The 26,020-nt window shown below is 54.1% G+C and overlaps 1 protein-coding gene across 1 annotated transcript in view; it reads right to left on the reverse strand.

Annotated features, from left to right (window-relative positions):
* Positions 1 to 635: 635 nt before the first annotated feature.
* Positions 636 to 26,020, reverse strand: part of Pstpip1 (proline-serine-threonine phosphatase interacting protein 1) — a 55,185-nt gene continuing 29,800 nt past the window's right edge. Inside the window, exons 2-15 of the mRNA XM_045160508.1 lie at positions 18,978 to 19,078; positions 18,177 to 18,251; positions 10,633 to 10,667; positions 10,292 to 10,398; positions 7,560 to 7,622; positions 6,762 to 6,860; positions 5,951 to 5,996; positions 4,990 to 5,069; positions 3,985 to 4,083; positions 3,080 to 3,176; positions 2,674 to 2,764; positions 1,934 to 1,989; positions 1,589 to 1,722; positions 636 to 938 (exon numbers count right to left, since the gene is read on the reverse strand). Coding sequence (XP_045016443.1) covers positions 807 to 938; positions 1,589 to 1,722; positions 1,934 to 1,989; positions 2,674 to 2,764; positions 3,080 to 3,176; positions 3,985 to 4,083; positions 4,990 to 5,069; positions 5,951 to 5,996; positions 6,762 to 6,860; positions 7,560 to 7,622; positions 10,292 to 10,398; positions 10,633 to 10,667; positions 18,177 to 18,251; positions 18,978 to 19,012 — 1,149 coding nt within the window. The 5' untranslated portion in view covers positions 19,013 to 19,078 and the 3' untranslated portion in view covers positions 636 to 806. The remainder of the gene's footprint in view (positions 939 to 1,588; positions 1,723 to 1,933; positions 1,990 to 2,673; positions 2,765 to 3,079; positions 3,177 to 3,984; positions 4,084 to 4,989; positions 5,070 to 5,950; positions 5,997 to 6,761; positions 6,861 to 7,559; positions 7,623 to 10,291; positions 10,399 to 10,632; positions 10,668 to 18,176; positions 18,252 to 18,977; positions 19,079 to 26,020) is intronic.

Genomic DNA, 26,020 nt, shown 5'->3' on the forward strand with positions numbered 1-26,020 from the left:
CTGGAACAGAGCTTATTCACATTTGCCTCTGGCATGTGACATTTGTTTGGGCACATAGGATAGGCCTTTATGCCAGCTGCCAAATGGGCAGCTGGTCTGGCAGGCAGGATCAGTGGGGAAGCCCCAAGCCCACATCTAGCTTCCATGTCTGCTATATCTAATGGGGGTGGCAGGTGGGTGAGGGAGTTGAGAGCCACGCACACCCCCAAGCCTCTTGACCCTGTCTTCTCAAACACTGCACTTCCCACAGGCTTGTCGCCTGCTTCTTGTTCCCAAAAGCCTGCTTATCCCCTGAACGCTTCCTCCGCACTTAGGCCCACACACTTCCTGTGTCCTGATTGCTGCTGTCTATCGGGGCCCTGCCCCCATTTCCTTTCTGTAGGAAGCCTGACCTCACACCCCAGCTTCCCTGAACCCCTGTTCAGTCTCCCTTACTCTGCGTCCTCCAGCTGCCCAATGTGCAAATGAGGTTCTGGAAGCTTGGGATCTTGAATCAACTGGGGCCAGGCCCCTCACTGACCAGCTAAAGGCTTGTCTGAAAGTGGCAGAGCTCTGTTCTCCCAGACTGTTCCCCCACTCCTTGGTTTTTTAATTGAGCACAAGAGAGAAGAGACACCAGCAGATGAAGAGTGGACTCCTTTATTCCCTCGGGGTGGAAGTCGGGGGCGGGGGCAGCCAGCACCTGTCCCATCTCCAGGCCAGGAGGGCCAGGCTTGCTTCTGGCCCTGCAGGGCCCTGGCAGTGGTGGGAACAGTCCCGACTTCTCAGGCAGGGTTGGTCTGGGTGGGGCGGCTGCTGTCCCTTCCTCAGAGCTTCTCCAGGTAGGACCCCGGGACAAAGCCACGCTGTCCATTCCGTTCCACTGTCCACCAGCCATCCTCCCCTTCCGAGATGACTGCAAGGATATCCCCTGCAGAAATGTCCAGCTCCTCAGAATTCTGGGCAAGAGATAATGGGTGTGAGGTGGGAGGAGCTTCTTGGGAGGGTTCTGGTCTGGTGTCCCTTGCCTTAGCAGTGAATGCGAGCTTGTCTCCCAGGGTACATGGTCAGCTGAGTCACACCTATGCCTCCTGGGTTCCCCCTTTCAAGACAGATAAGCTTTAGGGTGCCTCCAAGGGCCTTGGCCACTGTCTCGCTCAAGTTACCATGGAAGCCTGTGGCTTGGGCTTCTCTCACTGCCAACCTTACCACAGCACCCCACGTGCTTGACACGCCCTATGGGCAAGCTCCCAAAGGCCAGCTACACAGCCACCTCTGCTGCTGAAGCCAGAGCATGCCAAGGATGTCAGAAAAACCAGCATGGCTGAAGGATTCATTTTGGCCATGGTGGATCTCTGCACTCAGCCACCGAGAACAAGGCCTGACCGTCACCCCATAGGCAGTCCCAAGCTGCCGGCCTGTGCACGTGTGCATGTCACCCAGCCCCACGTGCGGATTTTAGCAGTTGTGGGCCCTTAGACTGTCCACCCTACTCAGCAGTTAGGCACTGAGCTTTACACTAAGCTCAGGGTACTGTTCCATGTGCTCACAACACCCTGCTTGTTCCCAGCACATGTCCCCTCCTGAACAGGAGGAAGGGGGGCCTCACCTGTGCTGTGTAGTCATAGAGCGCCCGGTAGTCCTGGGTGGATGGGCCAGGGTTCTCCTGTGTGCCCTGCACTTTGATGGCCGCGTAGACGAACTCACTCTGCTCATGGGTGGAAGCCAGAGTCTCTGTGGAGGCTGAAAGGGTGAGGCCCTGCTGGGGTGGGTCTTCTCTGTGCTGGGCCCTTCCTTCTGCCACCCTGCTATTGGAGGTTATACCTCTTCCCTTTGGGGAGCCTCAGTGGCCCCACTTAGGTCATGTAGGAGTGAGTCTTCTTCCCTCTGGGGTCACGGTGCTCAAGGACCACCACCCGCCCGCCCCTACGTACATACATGTTTCCCCCGTTACCAGCTGGAGCTTGCAAGGGCGTGGTCTTAGGACTTCCGTGCAGCAGTCCAGAGAACCTAGAGGCACAGAGGTAAAAGGGGAGGTCCCTCTCGTCTGACTGCAGTGGAAGGGAGAGTTAGAGGACCCCGAAGCTCTCAGACTCCCCCCTGCTAGGCTGTGGCCTCCCAGAGGACATTCACAGCAGCTTTTCCGTCCCAAAAGCACTGCCTTCCTGCTATAGATCTCATAGGCCTCTGGCCAGGGGGAGAAGCTGCCACACTTCCTGCCAGGCCTTTACTACCCAGGGCCAAGCCCTTGGCCTGGCAGTGCCCGGACGCAGGTCGCCCATGGGGGCATAACACTAGGATGTTGGCAGCTGACCACAGCCAAGCCAAGTGGCCCTGGACAAATCTGGTGGGTTCTTACAGTGTCTGGGCTCTGAGCCCTGTTTTTATGCCACTTGGAGAGTGTCACCTCTATGGCCTGACAGTCCGGGACACTAACCTGCCTCGTAGTGGGGGCAGGGAGACCAGCCAGCATAGGTACCTGCTCAGGGCTCCGAGCTGTTGCTGGGGAGTGACTGGGCTGTGATTAATGAATGCCTGGATGCTCTCGGGCTGAGGATTCCACTCCCTAAGGGCTGACCGAGCCTGGCACAACTCTACAGAATGCCCCACACCAAAACAGAGCACTGCCCTACATAATAATAATGCGTGGGAGGGTCCGGGACACCCCAGGCAGCTGACGTGTGGGTGCCTCACCTCTTTATCATACCACAGGATGGCTGCACACTGGGGCTGCTGAACGATGGGGTGACCTCCCGGTCATAGTAGTTCTGGTAAGACACCGGAGCTGCAGATGGCAAGCCCGTGAGGCCCCGAGCACTGAGGGCAGGGCCGGCAGCTCCTGTATCCCCTGACTGGGGTTCCACTTGGCCATTCTGGCGCTCCCAAGTTGGAATGAATGGCTCTGGTGGATTCGTCTAGTCCTTGTCCCGTCAGAGCACTGGCCCTCTGGGAGGAGCAGCAGGCCAGGACTGCGTTGTTCATGATCCCTCCCCCAAGTCTGACCCATCACCCCCACCCAGAAAGGAGCTGTGAGCAACCCTAGGTCACAGGGGTACCAGGCTAGCCTGAGAGGCCGGACTGCCTTCAGCCCAGGCCTCACCTGGGGGCTCGGTGCCTGTGCTCTTGGCCTGGATGAAACTGTTGATGTCGGTGTCCACGCTGCAGCCTTCAAGAGTCAGCCGTACTTCCTCGTAGAGCTGGTGGTGAGGAACGAGCACCGATTGTAGTGAAGCCTCCTCACCCACAGGCACCCTTGCCGCAGGCCTGCCCCCTCTACGGTTTTGGACCCCATGGCCCAGCACCAGACAGGAGAACTTGGGGTGTCACTGCCCAGGCTTACCTGAAGGGTTGGAGCCCTGGCTAATGTTGGTTTCCTCAAAATCCCTCACTTAACCCCCTCCCTTGATGCTCACGGCTTTCCCTGCTTTATAGATGGTGGGACTCAGAAAAGCAAGGTGGCATGCCACAGCCATAGACAAGAACGTGGTAGGGTGGGTTTAGGGGGAGGGGGGAGTCAGAGAATCCAGAACCCACGCCTTCTGCTGCTGAGGAGGCTACCAGGGGTCAAGTCATTTGGAGTTAAGCTCATGGTGGTTGATGGCTCAGGCCACCTTGACCAAGGCCAGGGCTCCTGGAGTAGGTGGCCCCTTGGCTCAGTAAGGTGATGCAGAGCCTCTGAAAATACGAGGAGCAGGTGGAGAAGTGTGCCTGGACCCAGATCCTGCCAGCACCAGGCCTGGAGCAGAGCCACAGGGCCCTCCAACCCCGTGCAGGTCTTGAGTCTGTCCTGGAGGAAGGGCAGGAGTTTTCTTTGGGAGTGGGCCAGGGACTTGGGCAGACCGCAGGAGCTCAGTCCACCAGACAGCAGCCCCGCTCCCTGTGCCCGGGAGACTACTCTGGGCGGACTACAGAGGTCTGAGTATGGATGGACTGACAGCATCCTATGACCCTGAGCATGCTGTGCGCAGGGCCAGCCCTTCCTATACACACCGCCTGCATCCCCACCTCATCGTCCTTGACGCACTGCATGGACAGCTGGTTGCAATGCACCCATAGGGCGTTGCGGAGGATGGTCAGCCGGTCAAACTCCTGCAGCTGGAAGGCCTGGGGAGGGAGGGAAGGGAGTCAACCTAGTCTAAAGGGAAGATGTCCTTCAGGACGTGGTGGCGCACACCTTTAATCCCTGGAGGCAGAGGTAGGTAGGAGGGTTGTGAGTTCAAGGCCAGCCTGAGGCTACATAATGAATTGCAGGTCAGCTTGGGCTAGAGGGAGACCCCACCTCAAAAAAAGGGGGAGGAGGGAGGATAGTTATATTTATTATTATTATATATATATATTATTATTATTTATATTTTTTATAATCATGGAGTTGTTAATAAGAAATTTGAAGAAAGAAAAAAGCACCAGGCCACTTCCTGGGTTGCTTGAGTCCTCTTCACTAGAATGGCCCACCACCCTTTGGCATTGTATCCAAACCTTTACTCTTGCTTTGCTCCTAATAAAATTTCTTGCTGCTTAAAAAAAAAAATGGCTGGAGAGATGGCTTAGCGGTTAAGCGCTTGCCTGTGAAGCCTAAGGACCCCGGTTCGAGGCTCGGTTCCCCAGGTCCCACGTTAGCCAGATGCACAAGGGGGCGCACGCGTCTGGAGTTCGTTTGCAGAGGCTGGAAGCCCTGGCGCGCCCATTCTCTCTCTCTCCCTCTATCTGTCTTTCTCTGTGTCTGTCGCTCTCAAATAAATAAATAAAAATTTAAAAATATATTTTCAAAAGCTGTCCCGTAGGTCCTCACCCTCTGCTTTTGGGGTAGTCCCAGAACTGCTGGTGAGAGGCACAGAACTGCCTCCTGGGCTGTCACTCAGCAGGGCCCAGGGCGGTGGTGGGGAGAGTTGGTGTACACTGAATAAATGGCAGCCCCCCTTCCCCCACCGCCATGCCCACAGTCTCCTGCAGCTCGAGGAGGGTGGGTGGCTCCACGTGTGGCTGGGGAGGGTCTGCGCTCGCCCGTCTCACCTCACAGGTGGTCCGGTGTTCCTGCTCCCACTCGCAGCGCGCTCTCTCCAGCTGCTCGATGCTTTGTCTGTACACGCGTTCTGGAGATGGAGAAAGTACAGGGGCCCTGGGCAGGCCTGGGACTCTGCCAGTGGCCACCACACTTGGCTCCTGCACAGCCCCCTCCTGGCTGGCCTCTCCCAAGACCCTAGGAGTCTCATCCCTAAGGGTTTCTGCCTGGCTGTAGGTCAGCACCCCCATAATGGCCTTTTTCAGGGTGACCGCTTTCCCATTATGCTCTGAGCTTGAAGGACCCTAGGTGCACAAGTTCAGAGAGCCCAGGCCACTCATTTTCTGTGGCTTACCCTCACTTTCCAGGTGGGAAACTGAGGCTCAGAGAGGGGAGTGTGCATTGTGCCCGGAACAGTTGCACTGGGAACCAGCATGGATTCCTTGGGTCATGACCACTGGCCCCCAGATCTCCAGGATCAGCTGTCCCCTGCTGAGGGAGCATGGGCCTGGGAGAGCTGGAGCAGAAAAGGAGGTGCCTTCCCAGGGAAGGAAGGGGGGACGCATGCTGGCACAAGGTGGTTAGAAGGGTGAGACCCAGAAAAGGTTGAGTGTCAACACCATGTCAGATGAAAGCATCCATTTCCAGTCTGGCCCTGAGGCCAGAGGACCTGGATGAAAATGGAGTCACCACTACGTACTGGCTGTAGACCCTGTGCGGGTTACTAAACCTCTTTGTACCTCGGTCTCCTCTGTTAAGGGAGGGAGACCAGTCACAGCCACCTCAGGATGGCTGAGGATGAAACACACAGTGGCATGGACAGTAGTCCCTGCACGTGGGAGATTCTGCCTGTGGGGCAAGTGGCAAGCGGGTGACCCCGCAGTCAGGCGGAGGGTGTGTCCCCACAGTGGAAGGAAGAGGGCTGGCTGGGCTGCCACACAGTCTGAGGCGGCGGCGGCCAGGAACACTCACCTGCCTCTGTGGCTGAGTCCTTGCACTGCTTGGCTTTGTTCTGGCTCTGAGGAGACAGGGCGATGTCATGTGAGGCCCTGTCCTGTCCTGGGAACCTGGATGTAAGGCTAACTTGGGAGACATCCAGAAGCAAATTATGGGCAAACTTCCACCATTCACTGGCAGACTTTGCCCTTATAAAGGGATCAAGAAAGGGAATGTCAGCCCATGGCTACGAGGAGACACATGCAAAGCAGATGCCAAGGCCAGTGGGACAAGGTGTGTGGCCCAGGCAAAGCCACTCGGGGCCGCTGCTGACCCGCTCACGGAAGCCTGGGCTCTGCCCCCAGCTCACCTACAGGCTCCCGCCCTCTCGGGGCCCGTTTTCAGTGAGTGGCGTGCATAAAGGCCTTGGCGGCTCTGCCACTACCACCTTGTCCAGAGCGCTTGAGCTTGGGCTCTGGCCAGCCTGGGTTTGAGTTTTTGCTCTGCAACCTCCTGCCCCTCAGATACGGACAGGCCATTCACTGTCCTGAGCCCCAGACTCCTCCCTGTGGCTTGTGTCTGCCAAGCTCTTCTCCCAGAGTTGTGTGTGACCTTGAGGCTGGTGCCCCAAAGGACCTGCTCTGAGGAATGGGTTCTTGGCTACAGTGAAGGGCATCAAGTGAGCCTATATTGGCCATGCCTAGACATTTTGAGGACATTCGTTGCACAGGCTGACATGGAGAATAAGGGGGGTGGGTGGCCAGTGTGTCCCACTGGAGATGTCTGTGGCATTCCCACCCCGCCTTATCCTCCAGGGACACCACATGGCCCCCAGAGCCCCACACACCTTCTCTACTTGCTTCTGGTGGCCGTTGGCACTGATACGCTCGAAGGCCTGTTCAGCATCGTCCGCGTCCCGGCACTTCTGTTCATAGCTCTTCTTGGACTGTGAGTTTGGAGGGGGGTGTACAGTCCCATTCTGTGGTCCCCCTGGAGGGACTCCCTGAGCCCAGCCTCCCTCCTTATAGGGGGTTGTGGTGGAGTAAGGTGGGCCCCCCAAAGGACAGGAACATGTAGGGGCTGGGAATGGAAAAAGTGTGTGGGGTGGGTCCACAGGGACTTCTGGCCCTGCCTGCATGCCCAGCTCTGGGGTGTGATCCCTGAGGAAGTATGGAACGTCACCTGACCACATCTGGGCACCCCTCAGAGCACCTTTCCTCTTTTGGGGGAGAGGGGAGGGTTTCATTCTAGCTCAGGCTGACCTGGAATTCACTATGTAGTCTCAGGGTGGCCTTGAGCTCACAGTGATCCTCCTACCTCTGCCTCCTGAGTGCTGGGATTAAAGGCAGGTGCCACCACGCCCGGCCTTTCCTCTCTTGTTCAGTGTCCTACAGATAGATACTGCTCAGGCATACCCTTTCCCTCTACTTCTAGAGTCTTCAGTTCACAATATGGGCCATGGGGGGAGGGGACTGCCTCTCAGCCCTTCAGGCAGGAGCCCTAGGCAGTGTTTGATCTGATGAACTTGGGACCTGGACATCCACTGCAGCCTCCAGCGGCTGGGTACAGGCTTCTGGACGGAAGTGTGAGGCAGGCTCAGCCCAGGCTTCCCACAGAGGAGGCTGCTGTGACCCTGTCTACTCACCTCCATGGTCTTCTTGTAGAGTGACAGCTTGCTCTTCTGGACCCGGTCCATGACAGCCTCATACTGCAGGGGACATGAGCCTCTGAGCAGGGGTGGTGGTGGGCGGTGGGGGGTGGGGACTCCGGCCTCAGGATGCTCCCGTAGGCCAAGAGGATGGGTTGTCCCTGGGATGGGGTGCAGTGTACCCCTCCTGGCTGGGGGAGGGGGAATGGGGCAGACAGGATGTCCCCCTCGTTTAGAGCTGTCTCCTTCACAATTACACCCAGGCTGTGGTAGGGCTGGTGTGTCTGCACTGGGAATCCCAGCCCAGCTGGTTTCCAGCAGGAGACACGCAGGTGTGATCACACACACACCCCTCACTCGTAGGCCTCTGTACACATCACAGTGGCTCACACGGCTCCTTCTGGCACAAGTATGCACACCGGGGTCCACGGGCACACTCGGAAGTACACAAAGCTCCCATCCCCCAGCTGTGCACAGACCCCACATCTCAGTTTTCACCCATCACAACCACAGGCCAGTCAGTACAGATGAACAAGCCCACACACACATTCCTAGCACGCTGCAGGCCAGAGGCCACCGTCCCCTTCACCCCAAGCTTCCTGTTCAAATGAAGAGGGTCAACCAGCCAGCAAAGAGGTTGGGAGTCGGGTAGGAGGAGGATTAGAAGTAAGGTGCCCCTGGCATTAAGACTGGAGCTGGCTGGGTATGGTGGCACGTGCCTTGATTCCTAACACTCAGGAGGCGTAGGCAGGGGCACCACCGTGAGTTTAAGGCCCGCCTGGGCAACTGGAACTACAGAGCGAGTTCCAGGTCAGCCTGGGCTATAGTAAGACCTACCTCAAAAAAAAAAAGACCGGGTGTGGTGATGCACACCTTTAATCCCAGCAGAGGTAGGAGGATCGCCATGAGTTCAAGGTCACCCTGAGACTACATAGTGAATTCCAGGTCTGCCTGTGCTAGAGTGAGACCCTACCTCAAAAAGCAGAACAAACAACAACATAAAAAAGGCTGGGATTGGTTCGTGCTTAGGGTCCCAGGTAGGGTCTGGAAAGCTACCTGGTTATATGGCCCGGTGCAGACACAAACCCACATGAGCCAGCTGAGGTCTCATATCTACCCCTCTTGCGTTCACATATGCACAGGCCCCGTCAGGGTCACCACACTGCGTCACAGCTCTGCTAGCAGCAGGGGCCTGGCCTCTGGGGAAGGAGCTCTTCTGTCCAAAACACCACACAGTGCTCAGAATGGAATGACCAGAGCCTCCCCAGTACAGCAGGGGCTCCACGTGTCTTTTGGCAAGTTCCAGCTCAGAGGGGTCACCTGCTCCAGCACCCCAAGGCCTGGTGGCTTCTGGGAATAGCTTTGGGGACTCTTATCTATTCAGGAAGCTAAAGGCCTGTGCGTAAAGGAGTGAGTTCCCATAGCTAGGAAGTGGGCAAGACTGTCCCGTTGTAACCGGGCCGTGGTGACGCACACTAATCCCATTATTCAGGAGGCACAGATAGGAGGATCACTGTGAGGTCGAGGCCTGTTTGAGACTACATAGTGAATTCCAGGTCAGCCTGGGCTAGAGAGAGACCCTGCCTTGAAAAAAAACCAAGAACAAAACAAAAAAGAATATCCCATTGAGCAAGAGGGAAACGAAGGCACAGAAAGAAAGGAAAAGAGTGACCCCAGGCCCAGCCCACTTCAAAGCTGGGGCCTCTTAGGCTTCACAGCCTCACTGCGTCTTCTCCATCTTCAGCACCTGGGGCCTGTACAGTGGTCCTTCCTCCCTAAGTGAGCTGGAGCTGTGTCTGCTGGTCCTATTTATTCCCCCTATCTCGGGGCCACCCTCCATCCCTGAGCCCCTCCCCACCTGTCCAGGCCCAACCTCCTAAGCCAGCCTGCATCCTGCCTCTCCTTCCAGAGGGCCAAGTGCTCAACCAGTTAGAGTCACAAGCTGGGGAGGGGTTCCCCCACTCCTACCCCCCACCCCCACCCCCGCCTCTGCCCTGACCAGTTTCGTCCACCCAACCCATGGTGGAGAGCTCAATTCCTTGTCAAGAAGCCAATTCATCTAGTCAGCCATGCCCTGCCCTGCACCCCTGCAGTGGTACCACCCCCTGCTGGGCAGGGCTGCAGAGTAGTGGCCCCCAAGTTAACTTGTCTTCAGTACCAACAGCCCTGATCCTTGTGTTGAGGACCAGCCTCCAGGAGCCACAGAGCTTAGGCTGGCTTCTCCAGACACACCAAGCTGCCCTGACCCTCTAATGTGGGTGTGGTAGTGTATCCAAGAAGCCTGGCATCCCCGGCCCCCCTTCCCAGCACATGGAAGTGTCAGGGCAGGACCTGGGGGGGGAGCAGGGCCCAGAACAAGGCTTTTTCATGCCTTCCCCCCTCCATCAAGTCCCAAGCCCAGGTACTGGCCTCTAGAACTTGCCTCCTAGCACAGTGATAGGGAATGGTCGCCTTCACCCCAGCTCCCACCTCACCTTTTTTTGGGGGGGGTATTTTTTTTTTATTTCAGAGCGACAGACAGTGAGAGAAAGAGGCAGAGAGAGAGAGAGAGAGAGAGAGAGTGAATGGGCGCACCAGGGCCTCCAGCCACTGCAAACGAACTCCAAACGCATGCGCCCCCTTGTGCATCTGGCTAACATGGGACCTGGGGAATTGAACCTCGAACAGGGGTCCTTAGGCTTCACAGGCAAGCGCTTAACCGCTAAGCCATCTCTCCAGCCCCACCTCACCTTCTTCCGCTGTTCCTTCTGCCTCTCTCGGAATTCCTCCAGGCTCCGCAGCTCCTCACGCAGGGCCAGGGCCAGCTGGATGTGCGCGCTGCCTACGTTCTCTGTTTCTGGGGTGACAGCATGGCCTCAGCCACCCCGGCTTACCCCTACCCGGCACACCACCCTTTATCCTGTGCTCCTGAAACACTGCATTGGCCTCTTAGCCTGGTACAAAGCCGGGCCTCTGCTGAGCCCACCGTTCCTGGCTAGAACCCACACAGCTCTGTCTGGGAGGGACGTGGGTTTTCCTATCAGGTGACCCTGTCACCAGGCAGCCCAGGGTGGGGAGTGATGGAACTTACGCTGCTTCAGGGAGTCAAAGGAGGTCCTCAGGGAACTGCAAAATAGAAGTCCAGGTCAGCAGGGAGATGACACACTGTGCAATCCTGAATTCCTCTTTGGCCTATGAGACTTTGATTTTGGAGGGAGGACCCTAGGCCACTAAAGACACTTTGCTCTAGACCAAGGAAACTTCAAGCCAGATGGTAACCGTCAACATAGACACCAGGGCTGGAGAGATTGCTTAGCACCTAAGGCACTTGCCTGCAAAGCCAAAGGACCCAGGTTCAATTCCCCAGGATCCACATAAGCCAGATGCACAAGGTGGCTTATGTTTCTGGAGTTCATCTGCAGTGGCTAGAGGCCATGGCACACTCATTCATTCATTCTCTCTCTCTCCCCCTCTCAAATAAATAAGATATTTTTAAAAAGACATATCAAGCCAGGCATAGTGGCTCACACCTTTATTCCCAGCACTTGGGAGGCAGAAGTAGGAGGATCATTTGTGAGTTCAAGGCCACCCTGAGACTACAGAGTGAATTCCGGGTCAGCCTGAGCTAGAGCAAAACCCTACCTCAAAAAATAAAGAAAGCCGGGCGTGGTGGCGCACGCCTTTAATCCCAGCACTCGGGAGGCAGAGGTAGGAGGATCACCGTGAGTTCGAGGCCACCCTGAGATGACAGAGTTAATTCCAGGTCAGCCTGGACCAGAGTGAGACCCTACCTCGTAAAACCAAAAAAATAAAATTAAATTAAATTAAAAAAAAGAGAAAGAACAGACATATCAAACTGGAATTTCTGGAAAGCAAAGATATTTTTGGAAATTATAAAGTAATCAAACTTTCCCACACTAGCAGAAAAAGGCATTAACCTCCCACCCCCGGAAGTCAGCATTCTTAGAGAAGAGGGGGCATCTTTATGTCCCTGTGTTCCCTACACCCACACCTACAGGTACCCAGTGATCCTGGAGCTGGTGCTCCTGGCATGAACCTGAGGCAAGAGGGCCGCGAGCGGTCGCTTTCAGCAGGGGCAGGTGCTTAGGAGAGTGGAGCGGCAGGGGCCCGTGTGGGAGAGCTGAGGTCACTACCTGTTCATGGAGCGGAAGCTAGCGCCTAGGGCATGGGTGCAGAATGGTGCCCAACCAGGAAAGGTGCTTGGATGAAAGCATGAGGGAGGGCAGCCAGGCAAGGTGGTGTACCCCAGAATCCCAACACGCAGGCAGGGAGGCAAGCGGATCATGAGTTCTAGATGAGATTTGGTCTCAAAATAACCTACTCCCTGGGGGAGAGGGAGGGAATTAACACGGGATTTTTTTTTTATAATCATGGAAAATGCTAATAAAAATTAAAAAAAACAAAAACAAAAACCTACTCCCAAGCCGGGTGTGGTGGCTCCCAGCACTCGGGAGGCAGAGGTAAGAGGATCATTGAGAATTCAAGGTCAGCCTGAGCTAGAGTGAGACCCTACCTCAAACAAACAAACAAACAAACAAATACTATTCCCACAAAAGAAAGCCCCACTGGACCCAGTGTGCCGGAACCTCAGATAAGCAACAAATACTTCATGCGGATAAGTATGCCCCACCTAACAAATGGCACACACACCAAGAAGCACTTGCTGGGCTGGGGAGATGGCTTAGCAGTTAATGGCGTTTGTTTTCAAGCCCTCCAGCTCAGGTTTGATTCCCCAGACGCACAAAGTGGGGTGCACATGCATCTGGAGTTCATGTGCAGTGGCAAGAGGTCCTTGTGTACCCATACTTCTGTCTCTCTCCTTCTCTCTCTTTCTCTAATAACTGTATATATTTTTTAAAAGCACTTGCTGTGTATCTGAAAGTTAGTGAAAATGAGACCCTATATTCTCTGGGAAGAGCTCACCTCAGAACAGGATGTCACAAAGGACTGAGCTAAGGTACCAGGTACCGGAAACTCCCACCCCAGGATTCTGTCCCCTCTGCTTTTGGGTAAATGAGTCCCTGAGTAGAAACAGGAATGGCGAGGGAGCGCTCTCCAGTAGAGGGGCCTTTCAGAGGGGCAGTTCCCCTGGAGAAGGGGAAAGACAAGTGCCAGAGGTCTTGGGACCATGCCCGTAGCCCCTAACTAAGCTAGTTCAACACTGAGTAACCCTCCTCACCAGGGGGCCTCCGAATCCTGTTAGTTGAGGCATGTGGGGAAACTGAGGCCAGAGTTAGGCTAGCTAGAGTCCTGCAGAATCAGTCGCTTCCATTCTGTTGTTGCATCCCGCTGCTGCCAGGCAGAGAGCTTCACGGCCTCTCTGCAGGGCGCTCTCCTGCCCCCTGGTGGCCAATTGACCACGTGACACCTACCACATGAACCAAGGAAGGGGATTCAGACCCAAGAGAAGACTACGGAGTTCCCGGCCCCGAATGAACACCACCAGCAAGCAGCAGCAGCTGCAGTCGGGAGCCAGGGGCATTGCCTGTATCCAGGCTGCTCCCAGGCCTGCTGTGTTGGTGGACCCGGGACTGTGTTTCCATATCCTCCAGGGACAAGCTGACACATTTACAGTAAGCCCAAAGGATTACAGCCTCAACACCACAAGGCATCGTACCTTGAGTGCCCCATTTTACAGATCAGGAAAAATGAGGGTCAGAGAGGCAAAAATACAGACACGCCCCACAACAGCACAGCTGGTAAGAGGCGGACCCCCATGGCTACACCCCCTCGGCTTCTGTACAGAGGGAGGGGAGGGACGACCATTGTGGCGAGCCCACCTTCCCTGCAGCAGTGGGGGTCAGAGTGCTTGTTTGACTTCTGTCACCCGTCACTAATGCGCACATGTGTAACTTGGCCTGTTGCCCCTTTTCAACGTGGCCAGAAATTCTGAGTGCAAACAGTCTAGCGTCCCAGTGGTAAGTGGCTCCTCCAGGATTCTCCCCATATCACATGGCGTGCACCACCTTAAGTCTCTGCTTGGGGCACCCATCCCTTACTCACCTGGTGGCCAGCAGGCTAAGACTTCCCAGCTGGAAGCCGACCCTGTCACCTCTATGTGCCTGCGTTGGGACAGGAAGAGTCTATCACCTGAATCTACCATCTTCCTCGGTGTCGAGATTGTGTGTGGGTGTATGTGTGTGGTGGGGGAGGGGAATACAATCTCTTGGACAGGAAAACCTGTGTTTAGGTTTGTGAGGAGCAGAGATAAGGTGGGCAGTGAGGTGTCTCTGGGGAACTGTCCTCCGTTACCTGTGACCACAGAGGGGCTTCACAGGAAGCTGGCCCACCCCCTCCATTTCCTGAGGCACCCACAAGCACGCTCCCTGCCTGGGGCGGGAAGAACAAGAGAGGGAGAAGATGACAGCTTCCTGTGGAAGTGGTGGTTCAGGCTGACTGCCGGGAGAGGAGAACGGGGCGAAGGCACGAGGCTGCTGGGGCGGTGGGGGGTTGCAGGTAAACCTGCAGGGCTGGCCACGGCCTCCTTGAGCCTCTGCAATATCCTGACAGGGCTTCTGAGGGCTTGAGGAGGTTTGCTGAGTTAACATGAAAATGGGTATGTGATTTTGTTTTGTTTTTTTTAATCATTTAAAAAGCTACTAATTTTGCCTGGAGAGATGGCTTAGCCTGCAAAGCCCTTATAAGGACTCATGTTCGATTCCCCAATACCGATGTAAGCCAGATGCACAAGGTGGCACATGTGTCTGGAGTTTGCAGTGGCTAGAGGCCCTGGTGAGTCCATCCCCCCCCCCAATAAATGAAATTTTTGGGTATGTATGTGAATTTTTTGAGGTAGGGTCTCACTCTAGCTCAGGTTGACCTGGAATTCACTATGTACTCTCAGGGTGGCCTTGAACTCACGGCGATCCTCCAGAGTGCTGGGATTAAAGACATGTGCCACCACACGCAGCAAATATAATGAAATTTTTTTTTAAGCTACTAACTGATTATTTTATTTGTTTGGCCCAAGCTGGGGTGTGAGTGAGGCCCCTCCTGGAATGAGGTCAGGGATCACTGGTCTTCAGGCCATGTGGGGCAGAGCAGCCAGCTTTCGTCCTTCCTGTTCACCCCGTTTTGCTCCCAACCCCTCTGCCTGCCCTCCAAGGGCAGCTTCCCCAAGTGTCCATGACAGGGGGAGACGATACACGTGTCACGCACACGGTTCCACTCACATTTCTTACCAGGAGCCCCCTGGTTTGGTATGGGGGTGATCTAGTCTGAACCCTTCCCCTGACAGTGAGGTGAGGCGGGGTGTCAGGAGGGTTTCTGGCAGGTTCTGTCTGAAGGGAAGGTCTGTGGCAAAAGGGATGGCTGTCACCTTAGTGACCTGAGTGGCTGCAGGATGGGGTGTGTGGCAGGTGGGGGGTACATGCATGTGAGCGTGTGCACCAATGTGTATGCCCTGTACCTGTGTGTAGGGACAGAGGAGGGTGTGGGGTGTCCTCTATTGGTCTTCCTTCCACCTTGTTTCTCTAAGACAGTCCCTCACTGACCCTCATGCTCACTGTTTTTGTTGTTGTTGTTGTTAATATTTTTATTTATTTATTTATTTGAGAGAGAGAGAAAGAGGCAGATAGAGAATGGGCGCTCAGGGCCTCCAGCCACTGCAAACAAACTCCAGACGCGTGCGCCCCCTTTGTGCATCCTGCTTATGTGGGTCCTGGGGAGTTGAACCTGGGTCCTTTGGCTTTGCAGGCAAACACCTGACTGGCTAAGCCATCTCTCCAGCTCTCACTTTTTTTTTGTTTTCCAGACTGGCTACCCAGCAAGCCCCAGTGACTCTCCTTTTTCTTCCCACACCACCATTAAAATTTGTTTTTTGGATTTTGGTTTTTTGAGGTAGGGTCTCATTCTGGTCCAGGCTGACCTGGAATTCACTGTGTAGTCTCAGGGTGGCCTTGAACTCACAGTAATCCTCCTACCTCTGCCTTCCAAGTGCTGGAATTAAAGGCGTGCGTTACCATGCCTGGCTTTGCCCCGCCTTTTTTTTTTTTTTTTTTTTTTTTTTTTTTGGAGAAAGACAGAGAAAGAGGCAGAGAGAGAGAGAGGGAGAGAATGGGTGCATCAGGGCTTCCAACCACTGCAAATGAACTCCAGATGCATGTACCCCCTTGTGCATCTGGCTAACGTGGGTCCTGGGGAATGGAGCCTTGAACCAAGCTCCTTAGGCTTCACAGGCAGGCGCTTTACCGCTCAGCCATCTCTCCAGCCCTGCCCCTCTTTCTACATGGGTGCTGGAGATCAAACTCAGGCTTGTGCAGCAAGCACCCTTACCTGCTGAGACATCTCTCCAGCCCCTTGATTTTGAATCCTCCAATCTCCCTTCCACCAGGCCATGACACAGAGCAAGCAGCTCTGCAGGGGCCTCAGCCCAAAGCCAGCTAGGGGGAACTTAGCCCAGCTTCCACTTCCTCCTAATGGAGGGGAGGAAGCCAGGCCGCCGACCCCTCGGCCCCGCCCCTGGATCCCCTCTGCACAGAGGCTCTCTGCAGGACCCCAGACCACAGCTTCTCCTAGGGCTTTGGTGCTGTGTGGCGGGGCCGATCTGGTTAAGATACCGCTGCAAACCGAGCGCGCACCCCCACGCATGTCACCATGAGCGTGCTTAGGGCCTCTCTAGTGATCGCCTAGGAGAGACCGGGGACCCAGACAGGGACCTTCCCAGACTCACACAGAAAATATAGCCCACCCAGAGCCTCGGCCCTGCCAACCGCATGCTTCTAAGGTCAGCAGGAGATTGTGTGCGTCCCGGCTCGCTGCTCTCCCTTGGTGGTGTCCCCGATTCCGCCGTCAGCCTCAGGTGACTCACAACCCCCTGAGCATGCCTCACACAGACCCACTTCCTGCCGGGAACCCTCAGGCCCTGCCTGCACTTCACCCCCATTCTCCTGATCCTGTGTCCTTCCCGTACAACAGGGAGGCCACTTCTTTCTTGGAAAGTTCTAGAATCACAAGAGAGCCCTCCCCCAGAGCGTTTTCCTAAGCCACGCTCTCCTGAGCACAAGGGTACTACCTCCTGCCTTGCTGTCTCCTTCAGCTCCACCGTGAGCCCTAGGCTTTTTCAGAGTCGAAGATGGGTTCCAACAGGTGTCTGTCCATCCTTTCCCATGTCCTGAGGCTCCCTGGCGTCCATCTTGCACCCTGCTTCCAGCCCTGCCTTTGGGAGGTCTCATGCCATCTCCTGTTTGTCTGCCCCCCTGCACACTGCTACCAGCTGAAAGCAGCAACTACCAGGGGTCGTGTGTGTGTGTTTTGTGTGTGTGTGTGTACACGTGTGTGCATGCTTGTATATGTGTTCGTGCACTCATGTGTATAGGTGGTGTGCTTGTGTATACATGTGTGTGCGCAGACAATCTCGGGTGTCAGGACCCCACCCACCTCTTTTGGAAGCAGGGTCGCTCATTGACCTGGAGCTCATTAAAAAGGCTAGACAGGTGGCCAATGAGCCCATGGATCTCTTGTCTCTGCCCCCCCCGTACTGGAAATACAGGTGTGTGCCAGGCACCCAGCATTTTTACACGGATCCCAGGGATCAAATTCAGGTGCTCGCATCTGCAAAGCAAGCACTTTACTGACTAAGCCATCTCCCCAGATCTGGGTCATTAAAAGACCTGATCAGGGCTGGAGAGATGGCTTAGCGGTTAAGCGCTTGCCTGTGAAGCCTAAGGACCCCGGTTCGAGGCTCGGCTCCCCAGGTCCCACGTTAGCCAGATGCACAAGGGGGCGCACGCGTCTGGAGTTCGTTTGCAGAGGCTGGAAGCCCTGGCGCGTCCATTCTCTCTCTCTCCCTCTATCTGTCTTTCTCTCTGTGTCTGTCACTCTCAAATAAATAAATTTAAAAAATTTAAAAAAAAAAAAAAAGACCTGATCAGGCACTGCCTCTTGGGTGGTATCAGGCATGGCTTAGGCAGGACCCAAGGAACTCAGATGCAAGAAAGATGGGTCACAACGCAGCTGTAGGCTTAGGCCTTGGGGCTTTGTGTAGGTACAGCCCTTTTAGAACCTGGAATCCAGTGTCCACTGGACCCTCAAGCCTGCTCTGCCCCACCCAGGACAGCATCTCACTTTCCCCAGCTGTCCTCTCCCACCCGGGCTGGCTATGCACATGCGTGGAGAACCGACAGCTCATCAGGGCAGCGCCCACAGCCTTCTTTGAGCCACGGCCGTACATCATCCTCCAAAGACTGCTGTAAGGACTGGAGATAATGCACCGGACCCCAGCTCTCACAGCTGGTAGGTGAGAAGCATATATTTATGCCCAGGTGTGTCCTCACCTGGCCTTACTTACTGCAGGGAATTGAGCCAGACAGGTGAGGGGCCTGTTAGCTGCCCCTCAGGCATTGGATCAAGGACAACTAGGCAGGTGGAGGCAGGGCTGCAAGTGACAGGACTGGTGGCTCCTGTGTCCCCTGTCCCAACCCTTCCTGGCCCAATATAGACTCTCATACAGAGCCTGACCTCACAGGATTCCTTACAGCAAAGCAGGACACCAAGCAGGATCCCAGAACCCCTACCCAGCCTCTGCCCAGGCTACCCCATGACAGGAAGCTGCAAGCCCTGTGCCAAGTCCAGAAGGTTCTCCAGAGGCAGGCCAGGGGCCGCCAGTGTTCTTACTTGGTCTCTGTCTGCCCACCAGCCTTCCGGGCGATCTGCACCAGCTCCTTCCCGTACCTCTCCTCTGCCTGGGCCCTGCAAGGATAGAGCAGGCGCTGTGTCCCCTTTGGGCTGCCACCCATGGCCCCAAGGTTGCAACACAGAACCTGACATCCCACACCTGCCTCTGGGAGCCGGACAGCTACTGAGGAAACTGAGTCCTGTCCCTAGCTGGGACTAAACATCGGCCAAATACAGGCCCATCTGAAGGGATGCTGGAGGTGTGGGAAACCCAGGTCTGTGGGGGGGGGGGCATTGCTGGGAGAAGTGGACTCATGGCTTTTGTGATTATGATTATTTGGTTGTTCAAGGTAGGGTCTCGCTGTAGCCCAGGCTGACCTGGAACTCACTATGTAGTCTCAGGTTGGCCTCAAACTCACAGCAGTCCTCCTGAGTGCTGGGATTAAAGGCATGTGCCCACACACCCAGGCTCATGGCTTCTAAAAGCAGGGCCACAGGCTGGAGAGATGGGTTAGGGGTTAAGGCGTTTGCCTGCAAAGCCAAAGGATCCTGGTTCGACTCTCCAGGACCCACATAAGCCAGATGCACAAGGGGGCGCATGCTTCTGGAGTTCGTTTGCAGTGGCTGGAGGTCCTGGTGTGCCCATTCTCTCTCTCTCTCAAGTAAATAAATAAAATATATATATATTTTAAAAGCAGGACCACAAAGCAACTGGGCTGCACTGGGTGCTCCTCAGCCGCTTCCTGGGGTGCTGGGGAAGGGTGGCCTCCCACCCCACCTGCCCATTCTGCCTTGGCTCACCTCTGCCTCAGCAGCTCCTCCACGTCCTTGCACATCTTCCTGCCATCCAGCAGCCGCTGCAGCAGCACCTCGTAGCCCGTGTGGGCTGTGAAGTCCCTGCACTGTAAGCAAGACGTGTGTGAGGGCCCCAGCTGGACATCAGGGACTCTGCTGACCATCTACAGAAATAGCCACCTCCCTGGTCTCCATGTCCTCATTCAAGGTGAAGCACTTGGAGCTTGGGACCAGATTTCAAGTGGACACATGGTGAGTGCTCCCCACCAACCCAAAATGTGGTGACCCCAGAACCACAACTGGCCAGGCAGGGGTTTCTAAGCCTAGCATCAGAGCTCAGAGTACAACACACATCAATGGTTTGGGAGAGACGCCCCCACCCCCACCCCAGGCCCTATAAGGACAGCTAGCCCCCAAATTCAATCTCTCACACAGTGCCTGGTACAACTTGTGCCTCCATAACTTTATTATCACAACTAGAAAGAGAGCAGGTCTAGGAGGTGGAAGTGGGAGCTAGACATAGAAGGCTAGCCATTTGGCTCAAGTTCCACTCTTTTATAAAAAAAAAAAATTTATTTGGGCTGGAGAGATGGCTTAGCAGTTAAGTGCTTGCCTGTGAAGCCTAAGGACCCTGGTTCAAGGCTTGATTCCCCAGGACCCACATTAGCCAGATGCACATGGGGCACATGCATCTGGAATTCCTTTGCAGTGGATGGAGGCCCTGGCACGCCCATTCTCTCCCTCCCTCCATCTCTCTCTCTGTCTCTTTCTCTGTCTGTCGCTCTCAAATAAATAAATAAATAAATAAAATGAACAAAAAATTTATTTATTTATATGGGCATGCCAGGGCCTCCAGCCACTGGAAACAAACTAGGAACATATGTGACACTTTGTTCATATGGATTTGTGCAGGTACTGCGGGGGAGCTGAACCCAGGCCATCAGGCTGTCAGGCACTGCCAGGCACAGGCTGGAGCCTTCAGGGGAGGGGCCTGAGCTGCACGGCTAAGGACCCCCGGGCTACAGGAGGCCACTCCCTCTCCAAGCCTGGTGCACCTGAACTTGGGCTTTGCCCAGAGCCCTCTGACCTTTGACCAGTTGCCTAAGAGACTCCTTATCGGCCAACAGCCTTCACGCAGCCCATCCCCCGAGACCCTCTTCCCGCCACCATGTAGATCACCTGACTCTCCCAATTGCTGGAATGAACATCCCTAGGCATCAGCTAGCAACCTTTGAACCCACCAATCCCCTTAGGACCCTCTTTCAGCTCTCAGCTGCTTATAAACCCACTTCCCTGACGAATACACGCGCTGTTCCGAGACTGCCCCAAAACCGCGGACCCTAGGATCCGGGGACCCACAAAGGGCTTTGCAAACAAGAACCTTTAACCACTAAGCTACCTCTCCAGACCAAGTTCCACTCTTTACTTCCACAATATGTGGCCTCAGAGGGCACCAGCTGTGTCCCAGTACCATGCTGGGTTCTGTGGTGTGGGCTAAGGTCACCGACCCACTGATCTGGCATTGAGGGTGGTTTCTGCGGTGACCAGGTCACCTGCCTTGTTTTGCTGTGCTATGATCAAGTGGTCAAGCACATGTTAAATGCTTTTCCAGTGACCTGCAGCCCCAGCCCCGTGTCCCCTCTTCACTGGGGTGAAAAAAGAGCATCATGGGGGAGTTCTGGGGAGCAATTGACTTTGTTCTCAGAACCGGTCCAGCCAGTCCTAGTGCCCTCTGACAAGTCTGACACTCCACCCCACTCCCTACCAGTAGATTCTAGCAGGGTTCTGAGCTGCCAGTGTAGGAAGCGAGGAGAGAGAGAGGCAGAGTCCAAGGACTGAGGAGATAAAAGATCCTACAATATCAAGCTGGGCATAGTGGCACATGCCTTTAATCCCAGAACTTGGGAGGCAGAGGATCGTCGTGAGTTCGAGGGCACCCTGAGATGACATAGTTAATTCCAGGTCAACCTGGGCCACAGTGAGACCCTACCTCGAAAAACCAAAGAAAAAATTATATCTACTACAATATCTGTAGGCATGGACCTTCCTGAGCCCCGTATGCCTAGCTGACTCCAGGGGGACATCATGGAGCCAATGTTCAGGCCACTCCAGGAGGCAGGGGTTTCTGTCTCTCACTGAGGTCCCACATTCATCAACCGTCCCCAGGGAGTGGATCCAAGAGAGATTGCCAGGAAAGAGTTGGCATCTAGGCTGTCTCCTTTTCTGTCCCTTGAGCCCTCCCAAAGCCTCAGAGGCTCCAAGGAACCCCAGCATCCGTGGGCACGCACATCACATCCCACACGGTGAAGAGGTCAGTGAGGCCCTACTGAGTTCATCCATGCTTAGCCTGTGTCCCAAGTTAAAACTGGAATCTTCCTCAAATTACAGATGTGGGAAACACGGGTGCCATCAAAATCAAGAAGAGGCCAGGTATTGTGGCGCACGCCTTTAATCCCAGCACTCGGGAGGCAGAGGTAGGAGGATCCCCATGAGTTCCAGGCCACCCTGAGACTCCATAGTGAATTCCAGGTCAGCCTGGGCTAGAGTGAGACCCTACCTCAAAAAAACGAAAAAAAAAAAAAATCAAGAAGAGGTGTTGGTGGTATGACTCAGCGGTAGAGTACTAGTTCAGCATGCAAGAAAACTTGCACTCCATCTAGTATCACAAACAAAACAAAACAAAACATCAATCTGGAGAGATTAGTGGTTAAAGGCAGTTGCTTGTGAAGCCTGCTGGCGCAGGCGCAGACTTGATTCCCTAGCACCTTTGTAAAGCCAGATGCACAAAGTAGCACGTGCATCTGGGGCTTGTTTGCAGTGGCAAGAGGCCCTGGAGTGCCTAATCTCTCTCTCTCTCTCTCTCTCTCTCTCTCTCTCTCATAAATAAACATATTTAAAACAAGCCAGGCATGGTGGCACACACCTTTAATCCTAGCACTTTGAGAATCACTCTGAGTTTGAGATCAGCCTGGGACTACAGAGTGAGTGACAGGTCAGCCCAGGTTAGAGTGATACCCTACTTCAAACTGCCCCCCATAATAATATTTAAAAAAAAAAAAATCAAGGAGAAGTTCTTTTTTTTTTTTTTTTTTCCCCTAAGGAAAAATTTTTGCAGGAGGCATTTGCACTGGGGCTGTGGAAAGAAGACACAGTGTGCTTCGAGATGTAAAGAGCATCAGATGCTGGGGAAGGGCACAGATGCCCACACTCCAGCCCCAGCCCACACCCAGCCAACTGTGCAGGGTCAAATCCCTAAGTGCCCACCCATCTCTGCGAGCAGCCTGGAAACTCCTGCAGAGGGCCTGGCCTGGGTTCAGATGACCACAGGGAGATAATCCAAGGGTCTGGGCTTTGGCTGGCCACCTGGGACTCCAGCATGAGAAAGTTGCCCCTCTCTGTCCCCACCTGCTGCTGACCCATTCCGGGCTTCTATCAATGGGCCATCCAGGGCCAGGCTTCCCACTTGTGGGAAGCAGCAGACCACAGCTTCCCAACCTTGACCTCCCTGAACACTCCCTATGGAGTTGGGAACCTCAGATCCTTCCCTGTAGGGATCACAGCATTCAGACCACAAAAACGCTAAAACCCAGAGCTGGGCGATCTCTGTCCAGTGAGTGCCACTCCCAACTCAGGTGACTGGGGCCCAGAGAGGAGAAGGGCGTGTCTGGCACTGCAGTAAGAGAAATCTGACCAGGGCATGGCGGCACACACCTTTTAATCCCAGCAAAGGCAGAGGCAGGAGGATCACCGTGAGTTTCCAGGTCACCCTGAGACTACATAGTGAATTCCAGGTCAGCCTGGGCTAGAGTGAGCGCCTACCTTGAAAAACCACAAACCAAAAACCAAACTTGAGGCCACCCTGAGAGTACATAGTTAATTCCAGGTCAGCCTGGACCAGGGTGAGACCCTATCTCGAAAAACCAAAAAAGAAAAGAAAAAGAAGGAAGAAGAAGAGGAATCTGCACCCCCAGGACCCCATGTTCTACAGCACCTCTGGAGATATGGAGGGTTTGAGCAAGGAGGGTCAGCGGGATCTGTGCCTCTCTCCCTCCACGCTGACCCCCGAGTTCTCCAGGGGCCCCCTTCTTCTGTCCTCTATGTCCCAGAGTAAAAAGAGGAGGTAAACCAGACCCACGCTGGCCATTCTGGAGGAGGTGGAGGGCAGCAAGGGGCGCAGCAGCGCAGGTCCTCAGGAGCTCGGTCCGTGTGTCAGGCTGCGTGTGACTCTCAGCCGTGAGGGCCCGCAGTGGCAGCAGGGGCTGTGACTGTGCATGAGCCACAGTCACAAGTGATGAGGCAGTTCTGAAGAAATTCCTGGCCCCTCAGAGCTGCTCACTCTGCTGCCCAGCCCCACCCCACCCCCGCCACCCCCCTTCACCTCCACACCAGCCAATTTCTGCAGGGGGCTGGGTTCTGACTCATTGCTCAGTATGCCTTTAAGAAAAGCAGCAGCCATGATTCTATCAGAAACCACCCTGCGGTTGGAGAGATGGCTTAGCAGATAAAGCGCTGGCCTGCGAAGCCTAAAGACCCAGGTTTGATTCCCCAGAACCCTCATAGCCAGATGCACGAGGGGGTGCACACATCTGGAGTTAATTTGCAGTGGCTAGAGGCCCTGGTGAACCCATTCTCTCTCTATCTCTCTCATAAATAAATAAAATAAAATATATTTTTTTAAACCCACTCTGGGGCTGGAGAGATGGCTTAGCGGTTAAGGCGCTTGCCTGAAAAGCCAAAGGACCTCGGTTCAATTTCCCAGGACCCACATTAGCCAGATGCACAGGTGACGCATGCATCTGGAGTTCGTTTGCAGTGGCTGGAGGCCCTGGTGTGCCCATTCTCTCTCTCTGCCTCTTTCTCTCTCGTTCTCTGAAATAAATAAATAAAAATTTAAAAATATATATTTAAAAAATACCCGCTCTGTTGGGATGGAGGGATGACTTAGCAGTTAAGGCATTTGTCTGCAAAGCCAAAGGATTCCAGTTTGATTCTCCAGAACCCATGTAAGCCAGATGCACAAGGGGGTACATGTGGTTGGAGTTTGTTTGCAATGGCTGGATGCCCTGGCATGCCCATTCTCTCTCTCTCTGCCTCTTTCTCTCTCAAATAAATAAATAAAATATTTTTTAAAAGGGGGCTAAGGAAATGGCTTAGTGGTTAAGGTATTTGCCTGCGAAGCCTAAGGACCCCAGTTTGATTCCCCAGGACCCATGTAAGCCAGGTGCACAAAGGGGCGCATGTATCTGGAGTTCGTTTGCCGTGGCTGGAAGCCCTGGCACGCCAATGCTCACTCTCATTCTCTCTCCCTCTCTCTCTGACTCTAATAAATAAATAAAAATAAAAAGAATAGAAGAAAAAAAGTGGTGGCGCAAGCCTTTAATCCTAGCACTCAGGAGGCAACGGTAGGAATATTGCTGTGAGTTCAAGGCCAGCCTGGGACTACATAGTGAATTCCTGATCAGGCAGGGTTAAAACACGAACCCTACCTCGAAAAATCAAAAAAAAAAAAAATTCACTTTCTTTTTATTTTTTAGAGAGAGATGAGAGAGAGCACACCAGGGCCTCAGCCACTGCAATCAAACTCCAGACTCTTGCGCCACCTAGTGGGCAAGTGTGACCTTGCGTGTGCCTCACTTTTGTGTGCCTGGCTTATGTGGGATCTAGAGAGTCGAACATGGGTCCTTAGGCTTTGCAGGTAAGGGCCTTCACCACCAAGGCATTTCTCCAGCCCAAAAGTAACTTTATGTACTGTCCATTATTAGTTCTCCTCTAGTTTTGCTGTGCTGACCCGTCCAATGTGTAGAGCATGGTAACCACTTATTCTTTTGAGCCCCCACAGATGTCCCATGGGTGACCTTTTGACATTGAGACCAGAAGTCCCTCAGATCATACTAGTGTCCATAAAGAGATATGTGTCCATGAAGAGACATAAAGTTTGACTGACATGCACAAACCACTGATGACTTCACCTCTGGTCTTCCTTCCCCACACCTTGAATCATCCTACTTCCTCACTCCATAAAATACCCCTGTGGCGGTTTGACTCAGGTGTCCCCCATAAACTTAGGTGTTCTGAATGCTAGGTTCCCAGCTGGTGGAGATTTGGGAAATGATGCCTCCTGGAAGCAGTGTATTGTTGGGGGTGGGCTTATGGGTATTATAGCCAGTTTCCCCATGCCAGTGTTTGGCACACTCTCTGTTGCTGTTGTCCATCTAGTGTTGGCAAAGAGGTGATGTCCACCCTCTGCTCATGGCATCGTTTTCCTCTGCCATCATGGAGCTTCCCCTCAAGTCTGTAAGCCAAAATAAACCTTTTTTTTTTTTTTTTTCCCCTACAAACTGCTCTTGGTCAGGTGTTTTGCCAGCAATGTGAACCTGACTGCAACAACCCCCAAGCCCAACTTGGGGGGGGGGGAACAAGTAGATATGAGGCTTGGGATTTCCTGTCTATGTTCAGCCCCCTTGTGAATAGCTCTCAATGGCTTATATCCTAGGTGGCAGGGAAATGACCTGCTTGGTCATTAGCTCTCCGTTTGCCACATACTATTCCAGAACAACCTAGCCATCGCTGTGGTAGGCAGGCAGACATTAGGTTGATGGTCACTGAAGGACAGACCTCTTATTTCCCTGGTAACATTAGAAAAGGAAACATCTCAAACACCCCTCCATAGGGGAGAGCCACTTCCTCCTGACCAGAGGAACGAAGTCCTCTGGTCCTGTGTGGGAGCCTGTCAGTCATTCATCTGGTCAAGGGACCACCCCTCACCTACAGACACACTAAGGAGGTAGAAGCAAGTTATCCCCTTAATGAAATATTGTACCATACCCCAGAAACCCCGACCTCAATCCAGCTGCTCACAGACCTTTGCAAAGCCTGCCTGCTTTCTGTAGTACTAACTCCGAAAGTCTAACTCCCCCATTCTTTCCCCCCTTTCTTTCACATCTTTGAATGATAGCCAAAATTTTAAGCATGCTTGCCCTCTCTGGACCTTTTCTGCCTTTTTCTTAAAAAAAAAAAAAAAATTAAAAAAAAAACTCTTTTGCTTTACT

Source organism: Jaculus jaculus, chromosome 10, assembly GCF_020740685.1.
Source record: "Jaculus jaculus isolate mJacJac1 chromosome 10, mJacJac1.mat.Y.cur, whole genome shotgun sequence".
In the NCBI taxonomy this organism is placed as follows: Eukaryota; Metazoa; Chordata; class Mammalia; order Rodentia; family Dipodidae; genus Jaculus; species Jaculus jaculus.